Source organism: Rhinoderma darwinii, chromosome 5 (assembly GCF_050947455.1).
Source record: "Rhinoderma darwinii isolate aRhiDar2 chromosome 5, aRhiDar2.hap1, whole genome shotgun sequence".
In the NCBI taxonomy this organism is placed as follows: domain Eukaryota; kingdom Metazoa; phylum Chordata; class Amphibia; order Anura; family Rhinodermatidae; genus Rhinoderma; species Rhinoderma darwinii.
The window spans coordinates 227335472-227355710 of NC_134691.1; the positions used below are offsets into that span (position 1 = coordinate 227335472).

The 20239-nt window shown below is 42.9% G+C and overlaps 1 protein-coding gene across 1 annotated transcript; it reads left to right on the forward strand.

Moving 5' to 3' along the window:
* Positions 1-754: 754 nt before the first annotated feature.
* On the forward strand, positions 755-18398 carry LOC142652558 (uncharacterized). Its single transcript, XM_075828209.1, has 7 exons — positions 755-863; positions 1506-1607; positions 12216-12272; positions 13109-13162; positions 16377-16476; positions 16896-17008; positions 17810-18398. Exons 1-7 carry the CDS (start codon positions 755-757, stop codon positions 18172-18174), a joined length of 900 nt encoding a protein of 299 aa, XP_075684324.1. The 3' UTR covers positions 18175-18398.
* Positions 18399-20239: the final 1841 nt, after the last annotated feature.

The following is a 20239-nucleotide window of genomic DNA, read 5'->3' on the forward strand; positions in this document are numbered from 1 at the left end:
TATGCAGAAAGCTCCTGGTCCAGACGGACTAACAAATCTCTACTATAGAACCTTCCTGGATGTTTTGCTCCCACACTTGCATTCTACTCTAGTACATGCTTTTAATGAAGGATCATTTCCAAGGGAAATGCTTTCAGCAATGATTGTTACGCTCCCGAAACCTGGGAAATCTACTGATGCCCCGCAAAATTTTAGACTGATCTCGCTGTTAAACACGGATGTAAAAATGTATGCGAAAATTTTAGCTAATCGTATGGCACCTTTATTACCCTCATTGATAGGGGGAGATCAGGTGGGCTTTGTGAAAGGCCGACAAATAACGGAAAACACCAGGAGGGTTCTTGACATTATGGACTTTGTACAAAGTTCGGGTAGGGCGTCGGTAATGGTGACTCTTGATGCGGAGAAGGCATTCGACCGGGTGCGATGGTCGTTTGTCTTCTCGGTGTTGGAAAAAATGGGAATACAGGATGGAATATTAAGAGCTATCAGGGCACTATACTCTACACCCTCTGCGAAGGTTTTTGTGAATGGAGTACTATCTGAGAGCTTTGATATAACGAATGGAACCAGACAGGGGTGTCCCTTGTCCCCTTTGATATTTGTATTGTCTATAGAACCATTGGCCCAAGCGCTTAGGTCACACTCAGAAATTAGAGTAGTCCGGATAGGCGATAGACAGCATTGTATTTCGCTATTTGCTGATGATATTTTGTTGACACTGGAGCAGCCGGAGACATCCTTGGAGGTAGCAATGGCGGTAATTAAGGAATTTGAATCTCTCTCCCTATACAAAATTAATGAGCATAAATCCCAAATCTTGCCTTTTAATATCCAGGCGGAAGCACTGGCTTCACTAAAATGTAAATTCCCGATGGATTGGCAGTCACAACATGTGAGGTATCTTGGTATAGAGGTTACTACCTCGGTACAGGATTTATATAAATATAATTACATCCCTTTGTTGAAAACTATAGAACAAGATATGCAATTGTATAATAAATCTGAAATCTCATGGGTGGGTCGTATAGCAGCCTTCAAAATGTTAATTCTGCCCAAAGTTTTGTATATCTTCAGAACCGTCCCTATCCGTCTACCAGCTTCCTTCTTTAATAAAATACAGAAACTGTTAAACAACTTCATTTGAAAACCGGACAAACCTAGAATTGCCTCTTCAATCCTTAACAGAGATAAAAAGTTTGGCGGTTTAAGTTTGCCTAACATTTCAGATTATTATTACGCAACTCAAGTATCGTTATTAAGGAATGGGTGGATTGGGGATGTGTCTCAACACTGGATACATATAGAGACCTTTTTAGCTCCGGGTCAAAATTTGAGGGCTTTATTGATAGTGGCTCTGACTACAATAGCTTTACCAGCCCGTCTTCCCTATTTTTTGTCTACTTCTCTGTTTTACTGGAAAAAATTTCACTCTGGTAGCGAATCTTCCCAAATTTCATTACAGCATGTAACGCCTATTGAGATATTTCACATTGCTCTTCTAGACATGAAACTGGACTCTTGGAAAGAGAGAGGCAAAGTATACTTAACGGATCTATTGGATGGCGGGAAGTTAGCCCCGTATTCGGAACTGACCCATAAATATGGTATTGCACATAGAGATTTTTATAAATACTTATGAATTAGACATTTCTTACCCACTATGGATTTGAGCGTACTTTCAGCCAATGCGGATGTATTCCAATTATGGTCAGCCCCATCAGATACCCCAGTCCGCCTTAAACCCCTTTATTCTGTATTTGGCTCTAAATCCTCGTTTGTTAAAACCTCCCCCCTCCTTGCTTGGGAGAGGGACCTAGGCCAGACCTTCGCTGTATCCCAATGGACATACTCCTTGAAATTCCTTGTTTCTACTTTTAAATGTGTATCTCATTATGAAGCCGCTATCAAAACAGCCCTCAGATGGTATTATACACCCGATAAATTGAGCCGTATGTACCCGGGTACTTTTGATCTTTGCTGGAGGGGTTGTGGGCACAGAGGCACTCTCATACATATACTATGGTCTTGCCCTTGTCTCGCTCCTCTATGGTCATCGATTTTTCAACTGCTTTCCGGGTTGTGCAATAGGGTCACCATCTTTAGCACTTCTTTTTCTCGGAATAAATGAGATACCTATAGAAAATAGGGTACTTGTGGCACATATCCTCTTGGCTACTAAATTAGGGATAACTAGGTATTAGAGTGTGAACCTTCCCTCTGTTGGGGAAATATATGACATGCTAAATACTACATGTGCTTACGAAAAAATGATGGCATATAAAGATCACAGATACCCGCAGTATGTAGAGACCTGGAAGAATTGGCATCTTTTTCCTCAAAATTGTATATCCCCGTAATGCATGTTTTGTTTTGAAACCGACATATTTAAACCTGAAACTCTCTATTTTTTGTTTTTAGTATATATGTTTTTACCCTATTTTCAGGGCCTTTCTGTGTGTGTTGACCACATGCAACATGTTTTACTGTATTTTCTCTCTCCGCATGGTTAGTACTATGTATAAATGTGGGGCTGCTTAGAATGATTCTGAGTTGCCAATTTACAACACTGTGCTAGTTCTATGTACTAAGTATATTATGTGCTATACTGCGTTTTTGTGGTTATTGTGTATTATATTTGTCATTTTGAACATTTTTAACCCCTTCCCGACATTTGCCGTACATGTACGTCATGGAAAGCATTGACTTCCCGCAAAATGCCGTACATGTACGTCAAATGTTTGGCACCGGCTCAGAAGCTGAGTCGGTGCCATCATCACCGGATCTCAGCTGTATCTTACAGCTGACATCCGACTGTAACGGCGGGGACCGAAATTAGCTTCGATCCCCGCCATTAACCCCTTAAGTGCAGCGCTCAAACGCGATCGCTGCACTTAAGGTGTTTGCAGCTCATCGGAGCCCCAGCAATGAAATTGCCGGGGTTCCGGTGGCTGCAATGGCAACCGGAGGCCTAATACTGGCCTCCCGGTCTGCCTAGCACCAAAGCCGGTCAAGATCCGCCCGGCGGCGGAGCCTGATCGGCTTCCGTAGCTGCCGGCAAGATGGTGCCAGGTCAGGAGCTGATCCGGCGTCATCAGCGGTGGAAGTCAGCTGTACTGTACAGCTGACATCCACCTGTAACGGCATGAACCGGAGCTAGCTCCGATCCCTGCCATTAATCCCTTCGATGCAGCAATCGAAAGCGATTGCTGCATCGTAGCGGTTACTAGCAGATCGCCAGCCCTGACAGGCAATCGGGACTGGCGACTGCTGTTATGGCAACAGGAGACACAATGGTCTCCTGCTCTGCCATTACGGAAGCCGATTTAGGCCCCGCCGGGAGGCGAAGCCTAATCGGCTTGCTGTCAGTGAATTACTGACAGATGTAATACATTGCACTACATAGGTAGTGCAATGTATTAGAAAAAAATAAATCTGACCGTTGGACCTTCAAGTCCCCTAGTGGGACTTGAAGAAAAGTGTAAAAAAAGTATAAAAAAGTGTAAAAAAAAGTGCAAAAAATAAAAGTTTGAAAACAATAAAAGTTTCAAGTAATCAAATAAAACACAATCCCCCTTTTACTCTTATCAAGTCCTTTATTATTGAAAAATAATAATAATAAACCATATGTATTTGGTATCGCCACGACCGTAACGACCTGAGGTATCAAAATATTGTATTATTTATTGGACGCGGTGAACAGCGTAAAAAAAACCGTAAAAAACGTTACCAGAGTTTCTGTTTTTTAGTCACTTTGCCCTACAAATATTAGAATAAAAAGTGATCAAAAAGTCGCACGTATCCAAAAATGGTACCTATAAAAACTATAGCTCATCCCGCAAAAAACAAGCCCTCATACACCTCCGTCGACAAAAAAATTAAAACGTTTTGGTTCTCACAACTTGGCGACAGAAAAAAAATACATTCTTTTTACAAAAGTAATTTTATTGTGAAAAAAGTTGTAAAACATAAAAAAGTGCTATAAATTAGGTATCGCCAGAATCGTACTGACCCGCAGAATAAAGTTAACATGTAATTTATAACGCATGGTGAACGCTGTATAAACAAAACGAAAAATTCTGTGCCAGAATTTAATTTTTTTGTTTACCTGGCATCCCAAAAAATAGGATAAAAGGTGATCAAAAAGTCACATGTACCCCAAAATGGTACCAATAATAACTACAGCTCGTCCCGCAACAAACCAGCCCTCATACCGCTACGTCTATGAAAAATAAAATTAGTTATGGCTCCAATAAGTCAGGAAATAAAAAAATATGCAGTTGTGCCCGAGGGGAACATTTCTTCAGTTTGAAGAGGCGATTTATCAAGGACCTAAAATTAGGGAACTAGGAAAGGGAGGGCCCAAACATATCCGCTGGAAGCGACGGTGCCGGTATTATACCAGGACAACACTTCCCAGCAAAATTCCTCAAACTACAAAGGTGCAGAGTGTGGACCAAAAGGGGGATAAGAAATTACACCATTTATCAGTGCGACACTGGCCTGTGCGGAAAGGATTGCTTCACAGCGTAACACACATCTATGGATTATTTTATTTTTTTCATACCACCTGACTATGCCCCTTATATACTCCGCCCCGCTTACATGTACCCCCACATTATAAAACACCAGCAATACTCAAACAAATTTAGTACCAAGCAAAATCCGCTCTCCAAAAGCCAAATGGTGCTCCCTCGGCTCTGAACCCTACAGCGTGCCCAAACAGCAGTTTCCTTCAACATATATGGCATCGTCATACCCGGGAGAACCCTTTTAACAATTTTTGGGGTGTGTGTCTCCAGTGTCATAAGCTTGGCATGACATATTTGCCACTGAATGGCATATCTAGGGAAAAATATAAATTTTTAATTTGCACCATCCGCAGCGCATTCATTTATGGAAAAGACCTGTGGGGTGAAAATGCTCACTACACCTCTTAATAAATGCCTTGAGGGGTGCAGTTTCCATAATGGGGTCACTTCTCAGGGGTTTCTTTTTATTATTTCACATCTGAGCCTCTGCAGTTGTGAACCAATACTTTGTAAATCGCCAAATTAGGCCTCCACTCCGCATGGTACTCTTCACTCCTGAGCCCTGTCATATGTCCAGGCAAAAGATTAGGGCCACATGTAGGGTGTTTCTAAAACCGGGAAACACTGCATAATAATTAGAAGGCTGTCTTGTTATGGTGGCACAAGCCGGGCACCACATATTGGCATATCTATGGAAGAAAATCCCATTTTCACTCTGCAACATCGAGTGAACACTAATTTCTACAAAACACCTGCAGGGTTAAAATGCTTACTACACCCCTTGGTAAATGCATTGAGGGGTGTCGTTTCCAAAATGGGGTCACTTCTGGGGGGTTTCCACTGTTTTGGGCCCACAGGCGCCCAGAAACCAATCGAGCAACATCTGCACTCCAAATGGCGGTCCTTTCCTTCTGAGCCCTGCCGTTTGCCCAAACAGCAGTTTATCACCACATATGGGGTATTGCCGTACTCGGGAGAAATTGCTTTACAAATTTTGGATTCTTTTTTTCCTTTATTTGTTGAGAAAATGAAAAAATTTGCGCTAAAGCTACGTCTTATTGAAGAAAAAGGACTGTTTTTATTTTCACTGCCTAATTCTAATAAATTCTATGAAACATCTGTGGGGTCAAAATGCTTACTACACCAATAGATGAATTCCTCAAGAGGTGTAGTTTCCTAAATGGAGTCCCTTTTTGGGCGTTTTCATTGTTTTGTCCCCTCAGGGGCTTTGCAAATGTGACCTGGCCTCCGCAAACCATTCCTGCTAAATGTGATCTCAAAAAGCCAAATAGTGCTCTTTCCCTTCTAAGCCCTGCCGTGTGTCCAAACAGCCGTTTATTACCACATGTGGGGTATTGTTTTACTCGGGAGAAATTGCTTTACAAATTTTGTGGTGCTTTTTCTCCTTCAGTCCTTCTGGAAATGAGAAAAAATTAGCTAAACCTAGATTTTTTTTGAAAAAATGTAGATTATTATTTTCAGGGCCTACTTCCAATATTTTCTGCAAAAAAACTGTGGGGTCAAATCGCTCACTATACCCCTAGATAATTTCCTCAATGTGTGTAGTCTCCAAAATGGGTTCACTTGTGGGGGGTTTCCACTGTTTTGTCCCCTCAGGGGCTTCGTAAATGTGAAATGGCCTCCGCAAACCATTCCTGCTAAATGTGGACTCCAAAAGCCAAATGGCGCTCTTTCCCTTCTAAGCCCTGCCGTGTGTCCAAACAGCCGTTTATTACCACATGTGGGGAATTGTTTTACTCGGGAGAAATTGCTTTACAAATTTTACGGTGCTTTTTCTCCTTCAGTCCTTGTGGAAATGAGAATAAATTAGCTAAACCTACATTTTCTTTGAAAAAATTTAGATTATCATTTTCACAGCCTACTTCCAATAATTTATGCAAAAAACCTGTGGGGTCAAAATGCTCACTATACCCCTAGATAATTTCCTCAATGGGTGTAGTTTCCAAAATGGGGTCACTTGTGGGGGGTTTCCACTGTTTTGTCCCCTCAGGGGCTTTGTAAATGTGACATGGCCTCTCAAACCATTCCTGCTAAATTTGAGCTCCAAAAGCCAAACGGCGCTCTTTCCCTTCTAAGCCCTGCCGTGTGTCCAAATATCCATTTATTACCACAAGTGGGGTAGTGTTTTACTTGGGTGAAATTGCTTTACAAATTTTGTGGTGCTTTTTCTCCTTTAGTCCTTGTGGAAATGAGAAAAAAAATCGCTAAACCTACATTTTCTTTGAAGAAATGTTGATTTTAATTTTCACGGCCTACTTCCAATAATTTCTGCAAAAAACCTGTGCGGTCAAAATGCTCACTACAACCCTAGATAATTTCCTTGAGGTGTCTAGTTTCCCAGATGGGGTCACTCTTGGGGTATTTTCACTGTTTTGGCACCGCAAGAGCCCTTCAAACCTGACATGGTGCCTAAAATATATTCTAACAAAAATAAGGCCCCAAAATCCACTAGGTGTTCCTTTGCTTCTGAGGCCGGTGCTTCAGTCCAGTAGCACGCTACGGCCACATGTGGGATATTTCCTAAAACTGAAGAAACTGGGCAACAAATATTGAGTTGCATTTCTCTGGTAAAACCTTCTGTGTTATAAAAAAAATTGTATTAAAAATTTATTTCTGCAAAAAAATATGAAATTTGTAAATTTCACCTCTACTTTGCTTTAATTCCTGTGAAATGTGTAAAGGGTTAAGACATTTTCTAAATGCTGTTTTGAATACTTTGAGGGGTGAAGTTTTTAAAATGGGGTGACTTTTTGGGGGTTTCTAATATATAAGGCCCTCAAAACCACTTCACAACTGAACTGGCCCCTGTAAAAATAGCCTTTTGAAATTTTCTTGAAAATGTGAGAAATCGCTGCTAAAGTTCTAAGCCTTGTGAGGTCATAGAAAAATAAAAGGATGTTCAAAAAACGATGCCAATCTAAAGTAGACATATGGGGGATGTTAATTAGCAACAATTTTGTGTGGTATTACTGCCTGTCTTACAAGCAGATACATTTAAATTGAGAAAAATGCTAATTTTTGCAATTTTTCACTATATTTTCGTGTTTTTCACAATTAAATACTGAATGTATCGACCAAATTTTACCACTATCTTAAAGTCCAATGTGTCACGAGAAAACAATCTCAGAATCGCCCGGATAGGTGAAAGCATTTCGACGTTATTACCACATAAAGTGAAACATGTCAGATTTGAAAAATGAGGCTCTGTCAGGAAGGTCAAAAGTGGCTAAAGAAGGAAGGGGTTAAATAAAAATATTGATGGTAAAAAAAACAAAAAAACAGATAGATAGATAGATAGATAGATAGATAGATAGATAGATAGATAGATAGATAGATAGATAGATAGATAGATAGATATTTTCAGGGCCTTTCTGTGTGTGTTGACCACATGCAACATGTTTTACTGTATTTTCTCTCTCCGCATGGTTAGTACTATGTATAAATGTGGGGCTGCTTAGAATGATTCTGAGTTGGCAATTTACGACACTATGCTAGTTCTATGTACTAAGTATATTATGTGCTATACTGCATTTTTGTGGTTATTGTGTATTATATTTGTCATTTTGAAAATTTTTCAGATAGAAATCTATTTATATAAAGAGTGTATTGATGTGTAACACTGTCAGTTTTTTTTTGACAGTAAGACTTCATCCTGATCTCACATCTGAACTGCACAATAAACGGAGTCAGACTGTCTAAAAAATATAACTCCTCATCCACAAGGCATTCTCAGGAGGGTGATAGTGTGTATCATAGAAACTGTGCAATGGGACCAAGATGGATACCAGCAACTGTAGTGGAAAGTGATCCTGACACTAAGGTACCAACAATTCATAGTGATGCCTTACATCCCACTGACCCTCCTCTTATCTAACAAGAGGAACAATCTTCTCCACCATCAGATCTACCTCAGGATAATGGACCACATGTAAAGGACACTTCAAATGAGACTATTCCTTCACATTCATCAGACCGTCTAAAACGCGTTATTCATCGCCCCAGTTATTTACATAATTATGTTATCTAAGAGGGGGGGATTGTAATGTATTGACTGTTATGTCTGTCCAGTGTCACTAGATGGCACTGTAACTCGTAGGCTTTTAAAAAAAAAAAAGTAATGTCAGTTATTTGTATGTGCGTTCTCATATATGTAGACTTGTTCTCCATTTTTGTTAACCAGTAAAAAAAACATATATTGTTGTTGTCGCATTGTTGTAATTTTCAATAATAATTCATTACTAAACATAACACCTACTTATATAAAAATCTGTGGTGTGCAGCGGAAACAACACCAAAGGCGAAGTAAGTCCCACAAATTGCGACTTTTGTGCCTTTTCTACTTCAGAAAACTGGCATAGAAAAGTTTATAAATTAGCCCTATAACTTTGACTTATCACCTCCCTGGCAAGTTACTGTAATAAGAATAGTACTTTAGGGGTACAGTCAGGGGCATAACTAGGAAAGACTGGGCCCCATAGCAATCTTTTGACTGGGGCCCCCCCTCCCCTGGGTGTCACACAACCCCCCCCCCTTGCAGATAGTGCCTTTTTTACAGCCCCCCCCTGTAGATAACGCCATATAGCCCCCCCTGTAGATAACGCCATACAGCCCCCTGTAGGTAACGCCATACAGAGTCGTCGTCCCCTGTAGGCAACGCCATGCAAAGTCCCCCCCTGTAGGTAACGCCATGCAGAGTCCCCCCCTGTAAGTAACGCCATACAGAGTCCCCCCCTGTAGGTAACGCCATGCAGAGTCCCCCCCTGTAAGTAACGCCATACAGAGTCCCCCCCTATAAGTAACGCCATACAGAGTCCCCCCCAGTAGGTAACGCCATGCAAAGTCCCCCCCGGTAAGTAACGCCATACAGAGTCCTCCCCTGTAGGTAACGCCATACAGAGTCCCCCCTGTAGGTAACGCCATGCAGAGTCCCCCCCCTGTAGGTAACGCCATGCAGAGTCCCCCCCCTGTAGGTAACGCCATGCAGAGTCCCGCCCCCTGTAGGTAACGCCACACAGAGTCCTCCCCTGTAGGTAACGCCATACAGAGTCCCCCCTGTAGGTAGCGCCATGCAGAGTCCCCCCCTGTAGGTAACGCCATGCAGAGTCCCCCCCCCTGTAGGTAACGCCACACAGAGTCCTCCCCTGTAGGTAACGCCATACAGAGTCCCCCCTGTAGGTAACGCCATACAGAGTCCCCCCCAGTAGGTAACGACATGCAGAGTCCCCCCCGGTAAGTAACGCCATACAGAGTCCCCCCCTGTAGGTAACGCCATACAGAGTCCCCCCCCTGTAGGTAACGCCATACAGAGTCCCCCCCCTGTAGGTAACGCCATACAGAGTCCCCCCCCCTGTAGGTAACGCCATACAGAGTCCCCCCCCCTGTAGGTAACACCATACAGAGTCCCCCCCTGTAGGTAACGCCATACAGAGTCCCCCCCCCTGTAGGTAACGCCATGCAGAGTCCCGCCCTGTAGGTAACGCCATGCAGAGTCCCCCCTGTAGGTAACGCCATGCAGAGTCCCCCCCCCCTGTAGGTAACGCCACACAGAGTCCTCCCCTGTAGGTAACGCCATACAGAGTCCCCCCTGTAGGTAACGCCATACAGAGTCCCCCCCAGTAGGTAACGACATGCAGAGTCCCCCCCGGTAAGTAACGCCATACAGAGTCCCCCCCTGTAGGTAACGCCATACAGAGTCCCCCCCCTGTAGGTAACGCCATACAGAGTCCCCCCCCTGTAGGTAACGCCATACAGAGTCCCCCCCCCTGTAGGTAACGCCATACAGAGTCCCCCCCCCTGTAGGTAACACCATACAGAGTCCCCCCCTGTAGGTAACGCCATACAGAGTCCCCCCCCCTGTAGGTAACGCCATGCAGAGTCCCGCCCTGTAGGTAACGCCATGCAGAGTCCCCCCTGCAGGTAACGCCATGCAGAGTCCCCCCCCTGTAGGTAACGCCATGCAGAGTCCCCCCCGTAGGTAACGCCATGCCGAGTCCCCCCCTGTAGGTATCGCCATGCAGAGTCCCCCCCCTGTAGGTAACGCCATGCAGAGTCCCCCCCCCTTGTAGGTAACGCCATGCAGAGTCCCCCCCCTGTAGGTAACGCCATGCAGAGTCCCCCCCTGTAGGTATCGCCATGCAGAGTCCCCCCCCCCCGTAGGTAACGCCATGCAGAGTCCTCCCCTTGTAGGTAACGCCATGCAGAGTCCTCCCCTTGTAGGTAACGCCATGCAGAGTCCCCCCCTGTAGGTAACGCCATGCAGAGTCCCCCCCCCCTGTAGGTAACGCCATGCAGAGTCCCCCCCTGTAGGTAACGCCATGCAGAGTCCCCCCCCTGTAGGTAACGCCATGCAGAGTCCCCCCCCTGTAGGTAACGCCATGCAGAGTCCCCCCCTGTAGGTAAAGCCATGCAGAGTTCCCCCTCCTGTAGGTAAAGCCATGCAGAGTCCCCCCTTCTGTAGGTAACGCCATGCAGAGTCCCCCCTCCTGTAGGTAACGCCATGCAGAGTCACCCCCCTGTAGGTAACGCCATGCAGAGTCCCCCCCTGTAGGTAGCGCCATGCAGAGTCCCCCCCCTGTAGGTAACGCCATGCAGAGTCCCCCCCCTGTAGGTAACACCATGCAGAGTCCTCCCCCTGTATGTAACGCCATGCAGAGTCCTCCCCCTGTAGGTAACGCCATGCAGAGTCCTCCCCCTGTAGGTAGCGCCATGCTTCCCCTATCCACAGCATAGGGGCTAAATGTGCGATCGCTGGCAGCTATAGGGAGAACGGGGACCGAAAGTCCCCCGAAGTTCTCCATGACTATCCTCTGACTTCCGGAGTCTGCGCAGCTCAATAAAAATGAAAGGAGCGCTGGTCACGCATGCGCACAAGCGCGACCGGCGCTCCATTAATTTCTACGGAGCTGCCGACCCAGACCCCAGAAGTCCTTTTTGATAGGGGATACATGTCTTTTGTTTAATGGCAGAACGGGGAGATACCTCCCTGCTCTGCCATAGTGTTCAGTGGTGTTGCGCTGTAGCAGCCATAGCGGCTGCTAGCGGAGCCTCCGGCCATGGTGGGGCCCGTGGGGCGACATGGGGCCCCTCATGCCGCGGGCCTCGTAGCAGCCGCTACGGCGGTAGTTACGGCACTGGGTACAGTGACATTAAATAAGCGGTTTATTTGTGGCTACATTGGAATATATTGGGGAAATTGATGTGGAAAACATAATATAAATGTATATAAACTGGATTTGCTCCTCTAAACATAATTATGACATCATCAATGGTCATCGTGGTGCCTGGACAACCGATGATGTCACAATACCACCTGTATGGAATGGCTGTAGCAGCAACAAATGTCAACCACTTCTCTCTTGGTTTAGAGAAAGCGACATTTAGAATGAGAATCACAGCGATTACTTTCGTTTTATTTTCTCTTATTGTCCATGGACATGGGATGCCATTAAAGCCAGGAAAAGGTAAAGAAGATTTCACTTATACTAATGTCTTGTTAATATATTTCATTTATTGAAGTGTTATTTTGTATTCTTTATTAGGTTACAATTCAGCAATTTCTTTCATAATGTCTTCTATCCACACAGGTCAATGCTGGACCTGATCTCACTTCTGGACAATAAATGTTCTGGGGTTTTCATTATAAACTATTTCTTTCATTTACAGGATCCAAATATTCAGAGGAACTTCCTGTGACAAGGAGACCGCCTGACATCAAAGAAGGTAAATGTCTACTGAGTATTATCCAATAATATGTATAATTACACTTATATCTAAGTCTCTGATCATGTATATTATATATAGAGAGAAAATCCAATTGAAGTTCTGTACACATATCTGTAACAGTTTATTAAAAATGGATGCCGTGTAGAAATGGAGTTAATAAGCAGATAACATGTTTCTAATAACACAGCTCCACCTGCTGGTGAATGAGAGAATGACAATATATTCTCATACTAAATATATCCACCTATTTTACCAGCACATAGTATAGAATGGGGGGGATTTACATTTCAGATTATTTATTCTGATTTATCATAATTAAATCTCCAACATGTCAATTTGGTTTACCCATTGTCCCTTAATAATGAGCAGATTGACCCTCTGACCTCTGGTCACGGGCAATTGTCCCTTTAAATTTCAGATGCAATTTAGTCCTTGTTCACACGGAATGTATTTGACGTGTTTTAATGCGCAGAAGAATGCGTAAAAAACGCATGCTTTAAGCTTCCCATTGACATGAATGGGAAAGCGCATTGTAGTGCATACAACGCATTTTTTTTTATTTTTTTTTGAAGCGTCAGGTCAATTCCTGGCGTGTAAAATGTGCCGAAAACACACCAAAAACATGCCTAATTCCCATAGTCAATGGGAGTCCTAATTCCGTGCCAAAAAAAGCGCCGAAAACGCATGAAAAACGCAACAAAAACGCCTGTATTTTAAGAAGCGCTTTGCAAAAATGCTAGTGCTTTTGAGACGTTTGCACGTCGTGTGAACAAGGCCTTATAGTCTGACTTCCATGTGTTTCATGTTTTATAAATCTCTTTTTACTCTTGCAGATACTGGATTTGCTGACTGGATCCGCAAAACTGCAGATCGCTGCTGGAATTCAGGTAGTGGAATCTCTGTATTCGCTTTACTTTTTACAATATAGATTTAACCCCTTATATATATATATTTTAACCTCAAGCATTTTTTCTATTTTTCTCATCTTCACATTCCAAGAGTTATACATTTTTTATTTTTCTGTCAACATAGGCGTATGATGGCTTGTTTTTTTACGGGACGAGGTATAGTTTTCATCGTTAATATTTTAAGGTCCATGGGACTTTTTGGTTAACTTTTATTATATTTTTTGGTGGGGGAATTGAGAAAAAAAGTATTTTTGCCGTTGTTTTTTGCTTTCTTTTGTACGGCGTTCACTATACAATTGAATTAATGTGTTAACTTTATTCTTTGTGTCGTTGCGATCGCAGCGATACCATATATGTGTACTTTTCATGTTTCTTTACACTTTTATTGAAAAAAAATAATTTTTATAGAAATAAATGGTTTTAGTTTTACTCTTCACGTTTTATTTTATATTTTCAAAAACTTTATTTGAGTGTTTTTAATTCGTTTTTTGAAGTCCCACTAGGGGACTTCACCATGTAATCTTCTGATTGCAGATATAATGCTTTGGTATACTTAACCCCTTAGTGACCAGCCCATTTTAGGCCTTAATGACCAAGCTATTTTATTCGTTTTTCTATAGTCGCATTCAAAGAGCTATAACGTTCTTATTTTTTCGTCTACATAGCTGTATGAGGACTTGTTTTTTGCGGGATTAGTTGTGCTTTTTAATGGCACCATTTTTGGGTACATATAATTTTTATATTAACTCTTATTAACCTTTTTGGGGGGGATTATAAAAAAAAACCTGAAATTCCGCCATTGTTCTATGCGTTTTTAAATTGACGCCGTTCACTATGCGACGTAAATAACATGTTACCTTTATTCTATGGGTCGGTACGATTACGGCGATACCACATATGTGGAGGTTTTTTTATGTTTTACGACTTTTGCACAATAAAAACACTTTTGAACTAAAATTATTTGCTTTTGCATCGTCTCTTTCCAAGAGCCGTAATTTTTTTATTTTTCCATCAATGTAGTGATTTTTTGGGCTTGTTTTCTGCGGAACAAGACGTAGTTTTGAATGGTACTGTTTTGGGGTGCATGGGACTTATTGATTCATTTTTATTATGACTTTTTTGGGGGGCAATGGAAAAAAATTGCAATTTCGCCATGGTTTTTTGCGTTTTTTTTTTACGGTGTTCACTTTGCGGTTTAAATTACATATTAACTTTATTAATGGATTCATTACGGTCGCGGCGATACCACATATGTGTACTTTTTTTTTTTTTTTTTTTTACACTTTTACTATGGAAAAAAATGGTTTTATTTAATGGTTTTTTTTTTTTTTTTACACTTTTTTATGGAAAAAAATGGTTTTATTTATTTTTTTACTGTACTTTTTATTAATAATATTTATTTCACTTTGATAACTGATTTTATTAGTCCCACTAGGGGACTTTACTGTGCGATATTCCGATCGCTGCTATAATGCTCTGGTATACTTCGTATACCAGAGCATTATTGCCTGTCAGTGTAAATCTGACAGGCAATCTGTTAGGACGTGCCTCCGGCGCGTCCTAACAGGAATATGTCCAGGGCAGACCTGGGGGCTTTTATCAGGCCCCCGGCTGCCATGACACCCCATCGGAGACCCGCGATTTCATTCGCGGGCAGCCGATGGGTGACAGAGGGAGCGCACTCCCTCTGTAAACAAAGTTAAATGCCGCGGTCGCTATTGACGGCGGCATTTAACGGGTTAAACAGCCGCGATCGAAGTAAACTTCGATCGCGGGCATTGGAGCAGGAGCTCAGCTGTCATCAGACAGCAGAGCCCCGGCTCCAGCCTGCACGGGAGACCCGTGCAGGACTTAGACTAGGCTGACGTGAAAAGGCGTCAGCCTAGCCTAAAGCCCATTAGTGACCGACGTAAAAAGGCGTATTAGTGGTCACTAAGGGGTTACCAAAGCATTATTGCCTGTCAGTGTCAGGGTATGTTCACACGCAGTGGTTTCAGATGTAATTCGGGCGTTTTACGCCTCAAATTACGCCTGAAAAAACGGCTCCATTATGACTACAAACATCTGCCCATTGCTTTCAATGGGAATTACGATGTTCGGTTCCCACGAGCCTTTATTTTACGCGTCACTGTGAAAATATGGCGCGTAAAATGACGGCTCGTCAAAAGAAGTGCAGGATACTTCTTGGGACGTTTTTGGAGGCGTTTTTCATTGACTCCATTTAAAAACAGCTCCAAAAAAAGTCCGTAAAAAAACGCTGCGAAAAACGCGAGTTGTTAAACAAACGTGAAAATAAGGAACTGTTTTCGCCTGAAAAGAGCTCCGTATTTTCAGATGTTTTTGCTCACTGTGTGTGAACATACCCTAAAACTGACAGGTAATCTATTATGCCGTGCCTCTGGAACGGCCTAATAGGCATACAGCCAGGGCAGGTCTGGGGGTCTTTGGTAGACCCCGCAGCTGCCATGGCAACTCATTGGTGGCTGGCGATCGCACTCGTGTGCCGCCGATGGGTGACAGAGGGAGCTCCCTCCCTCTGTCAACAGATTTAAATGCCGCGGTCGTTATTGATGGCGGTATTTAATGGGTTAAACGGCTGAGATCGTAGGTTTCTTCAATCTCGGCCATTGCAGCAGGAGCCTGGCTGTCAGTCACAGCCGGGCTCCCACGGTGATCGTGCGGGCACAGCTTCTGTGCCCGCATGATCTCTATCACGTACATGCACGTGGGAATGCGCGAACAGACCGCATTCCCCGACGTGCATATACGTGAAAATGCGGGAAGGGGTTAAAGTGTACCTCCACTGTTAGCGCTATTAGATTCTATAGCGCTGGCGGCTGTTCTGGATACGGGAGCCATGGTGACGAGCAGGTCGCTCTGTCTCCCACTGAAGGGTTATGAACAGCCGGCAGAATGGACTTTACACAGTCCGGGCTGCTGCTAGAAGCAAGATAGCAAATACAAGTGATGTAGAATATAGACTATAATCCCCCCTCCTGCACTATAACCGCTTTTCACTGAAAGTGGAGGTACACTTTAATTATATATATCATATACAAATTTACCCCTTGTCTTATATTTAGAATAAATAATAATTAGCTCACACATTTTATGTTTCCTAAATGTCTGATGTGTAAAATATTTGTAAAATGAATAATCTTTGTTTTTTCTCACTTCATTTCTTTTTCCCCAGTGATTCCAGGGAGGCCGATATTGAGCAGAGTAATTGTGGCCGGAATATTTTTTCTCCTCATCGCCCTGCTGCTCGGACTATGGCTCTTCTTCTGTGTTTAGTAAGTTTACTCAATTATCCCTTCATGAGACATTTATAGGGACATTTATAAACACTGCTCCCCATCCCCCAAGCTTTAGCTTAAAGTTAGATGGTTACCTGTCTAATATGACAGAATGTAATGGTATCAGGTAGAGACATCCCATCTATGTATTGGAAACAAGGCCAATGTGGTTGTCTGCAGCTCCATGATGAATAGACAGGACAGCTGGAAGGTGCTTATCTGAACCTGTTCCATGTACAGAGGGGACAAAAGTGAAGAAATAAAGAAAGAATTCAGTCTAACCCCATGCAATTTACAATCACACATGCAACATGCCATGGACCCAAAGTAAAGCTCAAGGATGGAGGGGGGGTTATCATCGGAATGGATTTAGTGGAATTGTTCTATTGAGAACTTTCATAACTTTTTACTTCTAGTTATAAACTAAAACCTGAATATCTAAAAGTACAGAAGGAGCTTCTAGAGGGCAAGAGGATATTCAGGTCGGATTTACTGACCGAAGAGTTTTCGAAGATGCTGCATAGACCAGGTAAGAATAACTGTTTAACTGGGTAAGGCAAAGTTAGGGTATGTGCACACGCTAGCTGACATTTACGGCTGAAATGACAGACTGTTTTCAGAAGAAAACAGCTGCCTCGTTTCAGCCGTAAATGCTGCTCCTCGTAATATACGAGGCATCTTTGACGCCTATAATCTTGAGCTGTTCTTCATTGACTTCAATGAAGAACGGCTCAAATTACGTTGCAAAGAAGTGCCCTGCACTTCTTTGCCGAGGCAGTCAATTTACGCGTCGTCGTTTGACAGCTGTCAAACGACGACGCGTAAATTACAGGTTGTCTGCACAGTACGTCGGCAAACCCATTCAAATGAATGGGCAGATGTTTGCAGACGTATTGTAGCCCTATTTTCATGCGTAAAACGAGGCATAAAACGCCTCGTTTACGCCTGAAAATAGGTCGTGTGAACCCAGCCTAAGGCTTCATTCACATATGCGTTAGTACTTCCATTGTTCTACTCCATCATAGGAGCAGAACAATGAATAAACACACAAGTGATTGGTCCGTAGGCCAACACTTACAGTGCCCGACGAAAAACCCATTGATTTTAATGGTTTCTGTCGAGTTTCCATCATTGTGACCATTGTTTTACCGTAACACTAGTACAGCATGCTGCATTATTTATCACAGCATTTTGGACCAGATCTGCGACAGAGGCTCACAACAGAGAATGTACATACAGATTTAACTACTCAACTACTCCCCACATCTATGTTTCCATTATATTTTTAAATTCCTAATTATTGATCTTTATTTATTTTATATTTTAATAGACCTTAAGAAACAACAGGTGATAAAAAAGAAGATTGGCATTGAAGAAGGGGGCGATGAAAAAGATCAAAGTCGTCACCCTGTACTGAGTCGAATGATGGCAGCATCTGAATACAGGGTTGAGAATGAGCTGGCAAAAGAGGCGAGTAGAAGCAAAAGTGCCGATGCGGAGGGAAGAAAAGATATGACATCTATAAAAGCTGAAAAGGAGAAAGAGGAGAAAGCAATGAATACCTATGTGGCCAAGATGAAAGAACTTAAATATCAAAAACCAAAAAAGTTTAAGACCAAAAAACCCGTGATCAAAAAAACCAAAAACATCATAGTCAAAAAGGTTAAAAACATTAAGATCAAGAGGAGAAAATGAAATCATCATTGTGCCACAGTAAAAACATCACATTCCTAACATCAAAATCCTCAAAGACCTCCATATCACATCTGAATATTCCCACCACATTTTATCCCAAGAGACCGGGAATATGCACCCTATAAAACCTGCTCCTCAGAAGACCGCTCAACCACCAACTAAACAACTTCTATTTCTATGAACAAATATATATATATAAAAAATTAAATACAATTTTAAAAACACTTTTAGACTTTTTATAAATATAATTACTATAAGTTTTTTTTATTATTATTACAATAGTTGTATTCAATTATTAACCCCTTAACGACCAGCGTATAGTGTTTTTACGTCGGCCTTTCAGGGTAGTTCTTCTGAAGTGTCGGCTTTTCACGTTGGCACTTCAGAAGAACTTTCCCCACATCGTGCGCGGTGCTGCTGAAAACCGGGCAGCTGGGAGGGGGCCGCATCGGAGTGGTTTTCGCGGGGATCTCCTGAAGACCGGGCTGTTAGTAACAGCCTCGGGCTTCAGGGCAACGACCCCTCAGGTGTGGCGCTCAATAGCAAGTGCCGGCCGCATCTGAGTGGTTTGGGAGGGAGGGGACCGCATCGGAGCGATTTTCCCGGTCATCGGGAAATCTGCCTCTGAAGCCAAGGAGTTAGCAACATCCTTGGCTTCAGAGTGATGATCGGAGACCAATGTCAGTGGTCTCCGTTCATGTGATCACTGTGAGAACCATTCACAGTGATCACAAAATGAAGTGTTTCTCTCCCCTGTCTCTCTGTCTCTCCTCACACTTGTTACTTTGTATGAGAAGAGACAGAGAGAGAATTTTACAGTGACACCAAAGACACAAAATTACAAAAAATCTAATATATAAACTTTATATAAACTTCAATTGTATACCTAGGCTAGGGTTATCCTTAGGGCAGAGTTTTTCTGCTGCAAATGTTGGTGCAGATTTGGGGCAATTACGCAACGAATCTGCACCAACATTTGCATATTTGACAGGTAGTTCAGACGTTGCAGAAAACACAGCGGGCTTGCCACATATTTCAGTTTTTGCATTGCAAAGGCTGAAATACGCAGTGAAATTCCGCTTCTTCTCCGCAACAGGGAGTGCATGCTTCGGACAGAAAATTCTGCACCGCAGCCTATGGTCCGCAGCGGAGTTTTCCGCAACGTCTGCACTAACGTTCCTAAAAATGTATAGAAACAAATGTAAAAAACGACCGCTGGAGAATTCCACAGCAATTCCACCACGTGTGAACGTGCCCTTAGGGTTAGTCTAGGGTTATTCTAGGTTCTATTCTATAGTTAGTCTAGGCTTAGCCTAGGGCTTTTGTGTAGCGTACATGTGTGACGTCTGTGAAAAAAAAAGTAAAGAAAAAATAATAAAAGTGCGTCTGGTTACAGTCTTTGTCGTACGTGTGTGTAATTACAATGGCCCATAAAAGGTTCACGGTGGAAGAGGCATACCCCATGTTAATTTCTGACTCTGATGAAAGCGATACAGAAACCGCGTCATAGGTAGAAATGTCTACCAGTGATAGCGACGACAGTAATACGCTTTCTGCAAATGCAAGTGTCGCTGCAGAGTCCACAAGCACAGGGCATGTCGCAGAAGTACCACAAAACACGGCCTACTCTATTCGCCCAGAATATATTGAGTGGGTACCCACAGAGTCATTTTCCCCTAATATCCCAGAATTTATTCCCACACCAGGGATAAATATTAATGTGGAAAATTTTACAGCCCTCGATTTTTTTAAAATATTCATTACAGATGAACTATTGGAGCTGGTTGTTAACCAAACCAATCTGTATGCTCGCCAATTATTTGCTGAAAAGCCAACACCCTCCTATGCAAAGTAGTGGCACCCCACAAATACTGGCGAACTTAAACATTTTTTGGGGCTCATCCTCAACAAGGGGATAGTGAAAATGGCCTCAATCCGGTCATATTCGGCAACAAGCCCTACACATGCCACACCTGTTTTCCAGCCGTTATGACCAGAAGCAGATATGAGGTGCTAATGCGCTTCCTTCATTTTAATGACCATCACCAGCCCCCCCGTAGTGATC